This window comes from Poecilia latipinna, unplaced genomic scaffold (genome assembly GCF_001443285.1).
Source record: "Poecilia latipinna isolate Pla-1442-1.1 unplaced genomic scaffold, P_latipinna-1.0 Scaffold1082, whole genome shotgun sequence".
In the NCBI taxonomy this organism is placed as follows: Eukaryota; Metazoa; Chordata; class Actinopteri; order Cyprinodontiformes; family Poeciliidae; genus Poecilia; species Poecilia latipinna.
The window spans coordinates 2,498-13,673 of NW_015113698.1; the positions used below are offsets into that span (position 1 = coordinate 2,498).

Consider the following 11,176-nt stretch of genomic DNA (forward strand, 5'->3'; position numbering starts at 1 on the left):
AGCAGCTTCGCAATCTGCACCGAGGCGATTTGTTGCAGACAAGATGCTTACAGAACTCTGGGCGACACAACCGAGGCAGCAGATCATTAAGTCGCCCCTTCAACCAAATGAAAATGCTTAGAGGCGTAATGACAAACTTGTGGCTTGTTAGGTCAAGAGAGATGATGAGTACTGAATGTCAGGTATTAACAAACACTGATAGTTAACAAAAACATGAAAAAGGCTACATTGTTTTATACCAACTTGAAACAAAAAGTGTAACTAGCAAACGGGTGAATGTGGTCACCAGTTTCCCAATACTACTGAAATTTAATATGGTTGTTAAAAAAATATAACCAGAGAAATTTAAGGCAAATGAGTTTTTTTTCCCTTACAATGCAGTTTTTTTTATATACAGTACAACTCAAGGTCACATGATGCAGGTTGGCATTAATCCTAGAATTCCATATTCTTTTTTTGGACCTCTGCCTTTCTAGTGTATCATAATTTCACAGGAGGATGACAGAACACTTTGCTTCATATTTCAGCTTTTGGATTTTGTGGTTCAGTTTCCAAGCCAGCTCCATTATGTCCGTTCTGGGAGTTTCTCATTGCTCCTTCCTGGCATTACATTTCCTATATGATGCAGAATATTTAGCTTCTGAGACTTGTTCTTGTAGAATACTGTATACACTTGCATTTGTTCAATACAACACAAGAACATAGAAGAGTAAAGCAAATGTTTGACTTTTCTTATATAAAAGAATGAAAGTGTTCTTTTTCTTTCACTTTTTTTGATTAAACCTGATACTATTTTGTGCAATTCATTTTTTCTAAAAGTTAAAAAAGAAGGAATAATACCGATAAAAAACATCACTTGCTTATTCTTTACAAGATCAACCCCTAGAGGTCATAATAAGACACAACATTAAAATCAGACTAAATATTTGTCAAGAATTTCATGGATTTATGTTGGAAAACTAGAGATTTTGAAACAACTCAGAATTTGTACAAAATTTCACATTCACAGTTTTAAGCCTATAAATAATGATTTCTGCATATTTCCTTTATTGACAAATGGACTACAGATGAATGAATGGATTAAGTTGTAGTAGATAGTTGCTTAGTCCTTGGAGAGAAAATCATAAGTTTTAATGCTTATATGGTATAAAAATATAAAAGAATAAATTTCAAAATGCAATGGATTTAAAAGTACCATGTATGGATAAAAAAAAGTGGACAGTGGAACCTGGATGGATAAATGAAAACTGAATGATGGACAAATGGGCAGATATAGGGATGAATGGACACATGATGATGACCAAAGAATCAAGAAGGGTGAATATTAGAAAAAGGACAGATGGATAAATGGATGAATGACAAACAAAAAATGAATGTATGCATGGCAAGTCGATGATGAATGAATGCAGAATGGATAGATGGCGGACAAATGGAAAGACAGGTGGATGATGCATGTATGGATTGATAAAAGGTCAAAGGTTTTCAAACAAATGGATTGGAAATGTAAAAGTCACTATGAATCATTCACAGTAGTTTTATTGTCAGCTTTGTAGCAATTCATTTTAGGATGAGGAAGCTATGTGCCACCAACTCTGCTCTTTACACTTTTGTTGCACAGATCTCATTTTAAAAGTCATGTTGCTATTTTGGTTTATCCCTGACCTCTGGCCTTCCCATAAGCCCAGTTGCTGTCTGGTTTATTGGCCTGCTTTGTGTGTCCATCAGAGGGTGAAATGCCCTCACAGGTGGAATGCTGGGGGGCTGGTCCGCTATAAAAAGAGTTCGGTATGTTGTCTGGGATCACTGTTGGGCAGCCAGTAAGTGTGTGAAAGAGCAACTTAGAACGGCTGAGGGCTCTGTGTCTAGTTTAGAGCTAAAAATCCAAGGAAAACTATTAAATATGACTGCTGTCCACCGCTTAGTTATTGTCCGCCATGGAGAGAGTGCCTGGAACCAGGAGAACCGCTTCTGCGGATGGTTTGACGCCGACCTCAGTGAGAAGGGTGTGGAGGAGGCCAAGCGTGGAGCCCAGGCCATTAAGGAGGCAGGCATGAAGTTTGACGTGTGCTACACCTCAGTGCTGAAACGCGCTATCCAGACCCTGTGGACCATAATGGAGGTCACTGACCAGATGTGGCTGCCCGTGATTCGCACCTGGCGCCTGAACGAGCGCCACTACGGAGGCCTCACTGGTCTGAACAAGGCAGAGACCGCCGAGAAGCACGGCGAGGAGCAGGTGAAGATCTGGCGTCGATCTTTTGACATCCCACCTCCACCTATGGATAAGGATCACCCTTACCACAAAATCATCAGTGAGGTGAGACGCCTAAACTTAACCATCATATAGCTCCTTACAAGTGCAACAGTCTGCTTCTGTTTTGGTTAATTCCAGTCCCGGCGTTACAAAGAACTGAAGCCTGGTGAACTGCCTACATGCGAGTCTCTGAAGGACACCATTGCACGTGCCTTGCCATTCTGGAACGAGGTTATTGCTCCACAAATCAAAGCAGGGAAGAATGTTATCATCGCTGCCCACGGCAACAGCCTCCGTGGCATAGTCAAGCACCTGGAGGGTGAGTTTCGCAGTCAGCAAGCGGGCACAGTCCTTTTGTTTTTAAAATCTAAAACTCTTAAATAGTTTCCAGATATTTAATTCCAGAGAACAACACAACTATGAATAGATCTGCATAGAAGAAAAGGCCTTGAGATACTAAGCTTTTGATTCCACTGCTTATAAATAGCCTGCAAAGACTCTTGCACTGGAGTGCAGGGTAGAGGGTCATGAGTCTGGTTCCCATTACAGTCACGACCTTTATGTCGAAAGGTTGTACATTTTTAAGCAGTGGTCAGGGATGAATAGGGGAGTTTAGCATTCTCTGGGAATAACAGAAGAAGTGTCAGGCAAACAATAAGAAAGGCAGATTATTTTTATATGTATATAAAAACATGTAATTAATTTAAAACAGAATAAATGTGAAAAAACTGAATAGTTAATTACTTAAATTTGTCACTAATTCATTAAAAATAGCACAGATCATTTGAATGTGCCATTAATAAAATACTTATTTTATTCACAAGAAACATCTAATATTTTAATGTATTTTTGTAAAGTATTTTTTATTTTCACTATGTGCGAAACATACATTTTAATTTAAACAGTCTGTCATAACATAAAAGTCAGTGTGACGTGCAAAGGCTGTGCTATACAGTTTAATTGGTCTGCTTCAGACTTCCTGTGCACATTTAACCAACATAAAGCTGGGGGCAATTTGTCGGGAACAATGACAATTAGTACTGTTATCCAGTTCAAATACTCCTACTTCTGATTTCAGGGTTTGTTTATGTTGTCTTTTCTAGATATGTCTGATGCAGCCATCATGGAACTGAACCTGCCAACAGGAATCCCAATCGTATACGAACTGGATGCAGATCTGAAGCCGGTCAAGCCCATGTCTTTCCTCGGTGATGAGGAAACCGTGAAGAAGGCCATGGAGGCTGTGGCTGCCCAGGGAAAAGCCAAGAAGTAAGCCGGCCATGGAGGTTCCATGAGGAAGCAGAAAATGAGACTTTTCATCCCCTAATTCTTCCAGATGTTCCTCATATTTCATTCCAGATTGGGGAAATGGTTAATGGTTCTTTGGGAGGAGGGCCAGGCCCCCACATTTTACACAGCCACACATCACTCAGCCCTTTTAAATTGTGGTCAAGCTCTATTTTTTGGGTTCACCACTCTGGCACATCCAATAAATAAGTCATGTTTGTACGTCTGCCTTTTTCTTATCCTCACATCTTTTCCTTTTTTTCTCCCCACATACGCGGTCATCTTTTTTTTCTATACACCCACACTTTTCCATAGCAATTTGGAAGTCAGTGGTTTCAGCAAAGCACAAAGGTGCTGTGAAATTTTATCCTGAGGTAGCACAAGCGGATGGGGGGGAGGGGTTGGATGTGAAATGCAGTCTGAGAGAAAAGTCAATGGGTTCATCTTGGCAGTATTCCCACAATGCAGGCTTGTTTGTTTTCAACTCTAATCAGATCAGAGAAAAATGCGATAACAAAATGGTTTTAAGTAACTACAAATCACACAAGTAACAGCCAGTCAATAGCTTTTAAGACATATGGATCATGTGGGAAATAATGCATTAAACATAGATATGGCATCACTCCTGTTATCACTCCAATAGCCTGCAGATTTAGCAAGTGCAGCAGCAAATTACACAAATGTCATTCAATTATTAACCTATAAGTATTCTATGCCTAATGCGATTGTCCTACAACATCACAAATAAGAATCAGTCGTGAGGATAAAAGTCAAGTGAAGCCTTGATGTAAATTCTCACTTTTTATATTTGTTAATAAGCATTAAAGACCATGTGGTACTTAATGTGGACTATTAGAAGTGTTACAGCGTTAACAGTTCATTTACCTTAAGGCATGAGTAAAATAATTTCAACCATAAAAAGATGCATTTACAGCCACACTAGTCCCACTTTATTCCCAGTGGAGCATCAAATTAAATCCAATGCTATCTGAGACTGCACTTTCACAAAGGTCACAATATCAAAGTGTGTTTACTGAAGTGACTCCAGGTACACGATGCATACACTGTTTGGAGACACTTTTTTCATGCCATCCAGTTCCTAGGTGATTTACCAACTGAGCAGCCTGTGATTAGAAACTGGAAGCCACACTAAAAAAAATCAGATGTTTTTTTCTTGTTTATTAAATACATCATAAGTGAACATTACCTCTCCAGTTTCTGCATTAAACAACAAAACAAAAAAAGAAAAAAGTGAAGCAGCAATATGGATAAATGATGTTTAAATAACAGGAACTTGAAGATAATAAGCCTAATGGGTATATTAAGTAGGTAAAACAGCTACATCAGTAACTAGTATTGCATCAGATGTCAAAATATACATTTGCATGACTTTTTATAGATCAAAAATATTTAATCCAATCACTTTTGTTCCATTTGCTTCCATTGTCATTATTTTATTAAGCCACTTATTTACCTGTTTTGTTGATTATGCCAGCTTTGGTTCCTTGTACTTCCAAGCAGTTTATTTACATGTCATTGTTAATTTAAAAACAAAATATTTTACAATCAGCAGATCAGACCTACAAAAAGGCAAAACAAGACATAAGCCAATAAAACTCTGATCACTACATTTCTAATTTACAAGTTGACTGCAACTGCTACAGCAATTTTTATACTGTGCAGATTTCTTACATTTCACTTAAACCACTTTATGTTAATTGATCACAGCAGGAGACCAGGAAGTTTAAAATCTTCTGTTTCACAGCATTCATTATGAGCACAAGTTGACATTTTTACAATGTCATAAGAAGAAACCTTAGACAAGGTACAGCCTGGTATTTCAATGTTGTTGCAGTGCCACCTAGTGATCAAGTGAGTAAATGAATCTATGGGTGGTTGAACAGATAAAAAGTAATGTAATGAAATGGACCATATCTGAAATCATATTCTTGACAAAGAAATATTTTTTAAGCATTTAAAGTGACAAGTTATTTTTACATAACTTTGAATTCTCAACTCTGGGTAAAAAAACTACAGTTCTACAAAAAACAGTTAAAGAGTTTTACATGGGGAAAAAAATGGATACAACTAATTCTCCAAGGCTCTGACAGGTTTGATGTGCATCAGGAAGGCTTGATGCAGTCTTCAGTAGAGTTTTAATCATCAGCTTCAGTACTGGCTTGTCTCCTAAAGGATTTGAAAAAACTTGGGAGAGACACAACCTTATAACGATTCTTCTTGTATCCGAGTGCTTCCTGTGTTTCTTCTTTTCCTGCATGTACATATTCTCCGGCACTGGTGACGTTCCTTTCTATATTGTTTATCAACTCCCCCTAGTGGAAATTAAAAAAAAAAAAGACACAATGTTAGTCATTTCATCAGTTATATTTAAATCCGTCCTCAATAAACATTTATTTTTGGGGCAGCCATTTTACCTGAATTTCCAACAGCATGGCCGTGTCTGTAATTATCTCATGTAGTTCTTTAATGCTGTACTCAAGGCTGATGATGTTCTGATGACGTCTTTCAATCTCAGAGAGAGCCCGACTTGATAATTGAGCATCAGAATGGATCTTTGTTGGAGGGAAAAAAGGGACATTATTTATATTTTTTTATTCAAATACTACAACATTCTATTGGAAATAGATCTGGAATTTCACCCACATTAGTTATGAAAATGGCAAGATTATCACGTTGCAGCATATCCTCCAGCTCGTCATCTGTTGTGACTTTATCCACTATGAGAAACAAATGAGAAGTTGGCACTTAGAATCTTTTTATTTCATTTTGAAATTACAAAATCAAAGCAACAGAATCACTGCAGTAAAAGAACTGAAAAATGATATGCACTACTGGAAGTTTACTGTAGAATGTCACAAATAAGGCAAAATACTATTCTAAAACATACCTGTACACATAACACTGCTTCAAAGTTATCCCAATGAACAAACTGGTAAAAAGATACACAAATACTCTATTGGAATGTGGTTTAATACATCAACCTTTTCCAGCCTAGTGATGCATACGATAACAATGCTCAAAACAATCTTGGCAGGAAATTGAGTAAATGCAAGTCATCTTATTTACATGCTAAATAAAACAATCAGACTAGAAATGGTAAAGAATAAGACCAGAATCTGCTTTATTGGCTAAGTTTCTGAACGCAAAGAAGAGATTTGACTTTGATTTCAGTTTGTTGTCAAAGAAAAGCATTGAAACTGGAAATAAAAAGCAATTATTATTGCAATAGTGACTCACCAATCTCGAGCTGTCTCTGAATTTGGGCCTTGCATTTCTCTCTGAAGGAAATCTGGATCTTATGGTAACTCTTCATGACTTCAGAAAACCAACGAGTCAGGTGTGAGTGCTGGCAGAAGGGAGTTGGCAAAATTATTTATTTGGAAGCCAAGGTTAAAATTTGCAATGCAATGACTAGTACAGTGACAGCCTATGACACAAAGCAGGCCATATGCAATTACAATCACAAACTGGTATGATAAAAGGTTTATATTTGCTCATTTCTCTTTTTTATGAAATTACACAGTGACATTATTGTTGCAGCATAATCTCACAAAAAAAAGAATCAATAGTGTATTTTTATTTTGTTTACTGTGGCATAGAGACCAATTTGTTTTTCCACAAAATGTGGAAGATTAAAAAATGCCATTTGACGCCGATGTTTGCTGAGCTGCACTGAACTCATTAACCATTTTTCTTCTACCATCACAAACATAAACGTGGAGTTTCCTAATCCCTGCAGGAACTTTGAAAGCAACAGTTTATTTTGGTCAGATGAGACCAAGTTTGAGCTTTTTAAACAAATAATGCTTCTGGTGGGTTTGGCAATAAACAAAGGATGACTTTGTATGAAAGAACCTCATGCTCACTGAAAACAATGGTGTTATTCTGTGGATAATTTTCTTTTTCAAAGAGACTGAGAAGCTAGTGAGAGGGCACTAGTTTCTCAGAACATCAGAATAGAAGGAATGACTTGATTTTAACAAATAAATGGAGAAAAATTAAAGTATTGGGTACAAACCTGATTCCTCTGAATTCGATAGATTACAGAGTTATTAGTTCTGTTGTCTTCTGATGGACAGTTCTTCTGCATTACTGAAATACACAAGACAGATCCAGTGTATTTACAAGCTACGTCAGATAGGAACTAACATATGCTGCAGGTTTCTCTTCACAATTTACATAGCAAAGCAAAAATATTCTGAGAGCTTTTAATAATGATTGAATGACGATGAGCTGTAGTGGACAGTGACGCACTTTATTTCCTCTCCTATTCATTTGCCAGTCAAATTATACCATTCTGACTTCACTCCAAGTATTTAAGCAAGTTTGCCGTTTGGCAAAGCTACATTTATTTCAAATGACTGACCAAAGGGAAATATTAAAAATGTACACAAATATTCCATGGGTTCCAGCAATTTCGACTCCATTTTGTAACACCTACATTTTAACTTGGTTCGGACCAGGTTGGCGTTGTGTCTGGTCTCGTTGTTTATCAGCTCCAGTTCATCTTTACTTCCTAAAAAAACACACAAAACAGACAGACTGAACAAATTTACTTGATAAGAGGAGGAACTCTTTTTTTTTTTTTCTGTGTCTAAACCAATCTAAAAAGCTTAGGCTACATTTCTCTATATGGTAGAACTGTAGTTATCAGTAATTTTGCGTAAAACAGTGTATTTAAGCTAAATCTAGCCAATGCAAGGAAAATATATCGAAACATCCCAAAACACTGGTTGTTCACATCTTAAATTCTGTAAGCATGGCTACATAATCTTTTTCACCTCTAAATAGCACAGATATGCTTACAGGTCATTGCTATATTGGTTTCTGTGCCCCTTCTGTAAACAACTAAAGCTCTGTTAAGCTTCTCATATTTCTGTTGCTCTTTTTGTGTGTGTGTGTGTGTGTGTGTGTGTGTGTATCTTTAGGGAGCTTAACAGAACATCAAGTCGCTACACAATTTAAAGGTTTCACTAAATATTCCAGAAAGTCTTACCTTTGCCACTGTCCGAAGAGGAAAGGATGCTGCAGTGTCTTTTTTCCATGTCCTCTGTTTGGCTGGAGATTTTTTCTATGAGGTTTCTTACCTCACACACCTACACACAAAAATCCCACCAACATTAGTCATTGAAATGTCAGAACAAGCCTAAAAACAAAACAAAACAAAACAAAAAACACCAATGTTTTCATCTCTGTTCTTTGTATTTTCTGTAGAGAACTTTAAATTACTGTTTATGTGAATGATGTTAAACATATACAAACTTGCATTCCCTCATTTCTTTTTGCAAGTGTTAATTCTTGGTAAACTACATTGAATCTGTGACAGTAAAAGAAAACAAAATGCTAAAATTTGTTCTGTGTATATTGTGGTCCATCACTTCACATTAGGAACTTAAAGTAGATCAGCTGGCATTATTGACCTGGTTAAAGAAAATTATATATAAAATTATGACATATTTAAGCTGCAAAAGGAATAGTTTAACACATTTGAGGCTTCATTGCACCCAATCAATTAGATTTTTTATCAAGCAGAAAGTAGGTAGCCTGTGGTCTCCTAATACTTAACAATATAATGTGCAAATGAATATAAGTAGTAAACTTTGGCAACATGGCAAAGTAAACCATTGCCATGTTTTTGTGTGGGAGCTACAGAGTGACCAGAAAGAACCATGCAAAAGTCATCCAAAATTATCACTGCCCAACATTCAAACCCAGGAGCTTTTGCTGCGAGGCAACCATGCAGCCCATTTAAGTTTTACTGTTGTAAAATGTAACTTTAATCATATGCTTTAAGAAGCATCTGTTGCTAAGACTAACAAATGACAAACAATGACTGCAACCAGAATGTGGCCAAAGCTTCTGGTTTCAAAGATGTTGTGACTAAAGCAGTTTTACGTGCAAACTTACCGTTTTAAAAAAATCCTCCATTTCGGCTCCTCTCTCTGTCGAATTGCTCATAGTATCCGTTTGCTGCGAGTAAAAAAAAAGCGAGTGTGAATTTATTACGCCACTTTAATGTTTTGGCATAAATAAAAAGCGCTTCGTTGCACACAAAACTAGCTTCTTTTCTCTTCTAAAGTTTTATATGAAAAGCCGTTTTTACTTCTCCTCGGTGGAATTTATCACAACTACAAAATACTACACGAACAGTCAGGACACCCACGGGATTCACAATAAGACTCGACCTCACCTGAAGTCTGTCCTTCCTCCTGGGGGATGAGGTCATCGAAAGCACCTGTAATAAAGGGCGTGGGCACGCAGGCGCGTTCCCGTCTGAACAAACAAAGACAGCTTCAGCAAGCCACCTTTCTTCAAGCCAAAATGACTGCATATTAAAACAAACCTATGGATATTTATCGCTAAGCTTTACGCCTATTGTGAAAAAGTGTAGAGAAATATTAACGAAAACGCAAACTCTTACACTTATAGAGTTTTCCGTTAATATGAAGCCGGTTCCCGTTTTCGGATTGGTTACTTTGAAAGAGTGACACACCTGTAAACAGCCGGGCTAACCAATAAGAAGACGAGAGTTACAGCAACTGGGTGCGTTTCATAACAGTTAGCCGCCGGACGACCTACGAATAAGTGATGACCAAAATATGAAAGAGGAGTTTTCCTGAGGAAAACGAGTTTTTGCCGGAGATGTAACGTCGAGACCAACTTGTTAGTGGGATTTGAGTTCCGTAAGTCATAACCACTGACTATCATGTTAATCATTTAACTTATTCATTGTTTTAGACGATGATGTTATGTAAGCAAAAAAAATAAATACATAAAAATGAAAAAATACTATCGTATTGCTTTCATATCAGTTATATACTTGAGTGTCTGGTCACTGCTCTCAACTGTTGATAACTATGAGTTGCTTCAAATACAAAATGGCTATAAACCCCGCCTAGTCAGTGGACAGTTCTGCTTTCTGGAGAAGTAAGGGGGCGCACCCTATCTCTCCATGACCTCTGCAAGGTCATGGAGAGATACAACAACAATAAGAGTTCTTAACCCCCTCACTGCCAGATGCACTTAAGCTCTACTTCCGCTTTGAGCATCCTAACACCTCCCTCAGCACCACTTCCTGGTGACACGCCTCTCTGTGTGACCACAGCAGATGTGAAGAAATCCCTCCAGGAAATCAACCCCTTAAGGCTGCTGGTCCCAATAATATCCCAGGGCGGATTCTGAGGGACTGTGCACGTCAGCTGTCTGAGACATCTTCGACACCTCACTGTTACTGGCACCTGTCCTCTCCAGCGTAAAGACCACCACTTTTGTCCCTGTCTCCAAGCGCTACACAGTGACAGGCCTGAATGACGACCGACCAACAGCCTTAACATCAGTAGTCCCCACTAATTTAAATATGCAGACCCATGTATTAATCCAATTTAAAAATACTTTTAAAAGATTAATTTCCTCATAACTGTAGCTTTGATAGTTGTTTGAATAAGGTTTCTAGTAAAAAAGCGTGAAATTCTGTTTAGGATTTAGCAATTTCTAATTAATAAAATGCAATGACACTTAAATGTGCCTCAAACGTACAACGCTGAGTGGAATGGGCGACCACTCCAAGATGGCAGCCCTACATCACGTCAGCGACAGTAGGTAAGAGCGGTCCAT

General features: G+C 37.7%; 2 protein-coding genes across 2 annotated transcripts; one reads left to right on the forward strand and one right to left on the reverse strand.

Moving 5' to 3' along the window:
* The first annotated feature begins 1,789 nt into the window (after window positions 1-1,789).
* Window positions 1,790-3,763, forward strand: LOC106959457 (phosphoglycerate mutase 2). The gene is made up of 3 exons (XM_015052031.1): window positions 1,790-2,317; window positions 2,393-2,573; window positions 3,358-3,763. The coding sequence occupies exons 1-3, from the start codon at window positions 1,901-1,903 to the stop codon at window positions 3,525-3,527; spliced, it is 768 nt and encodes a 255-aa protein (XP_014907517.1). The 5' UTR covers window positions 1,790-1,900; the 3' UTR covers window positions 3,528-3,763.
* A 937-nt stretch (window positions 3,764-4,700) lies between these two features.
* On the reverse strand, window positions 4,701-10,413 carry LOC106959455 (syntaxin-2-like). The gene is made up of 9 exons (XM_015052030.1): window positions 9,753-10,413; window positions 9,470-9,532; window positions 8,559-8,658; window positions 8,004-8,078; window positions 7,581-7,654; window positions 6,800-6,908; window positions 6,206-6,279; window positions 5,977-6,114; window positions 4,701-5,874 (listed from the first exon to the last, which is right to left on the reverse strand). The coding sequence occupies exons 1-9, from the start codon at window positions 9,891-9,893 to the stop codon at window positions 5,698-5,700; spliced, it is 951 nt and encodes a 316-aa protein (XP_014907516.1). The 5' UTR covers window positions 9,894-10,413; the 3' UTR covers window positions 4,701-5,697.
* Window positions 10,414-11,176: the final 763 nt, after the last annotated feature.

Bases quoted from the DNA above. Each gene is read 5' to 3' on its own strand.
- LOC106959457 (XM_015052031.1), top strand. From the start codon at position 1,901: ATGACTGCTGTCCACCGCTTAGTTATTGTCCGCCATGGAGAGAGTGCC. The intron at 2,318-2,392 runs GTGAGACGCCTA...GGTTAATTCCAG, and splicing joins ACCACAAAATCATCAGTGAG to TCCCGGCGTTACAAAGAACT. The intron at 2,574-3,357 runs GTGAGTTTCGCA...TGTCTTTTCTAG, and splicing joins CATAGTCAAGCACCTGGAGG to ATATGTCTGATGCAGCCATC.
- LOC106959455 (XM_015052030.1), bottom strand. From the start codon at position 9,893: ATGCAGTCATTTTGGCTTGAAGAAAGGTGGCTTGCTGAAGCTGTCTTT. The intron at 9,533-9,752 runs GTGAGGTCGAGT...TTTTACTCGCAG, and splicing joins GGAGGAAGGACAGACTTCAG to CAAACGGATACTATGAGCAA. The intron at 5,875-5,976 runs GTAAAATGGCTG...AATTTCCACTAG, and splicing joins CCATGCTGTTGGAAATTCAG to GGGGAGTTGATAAACAATAT.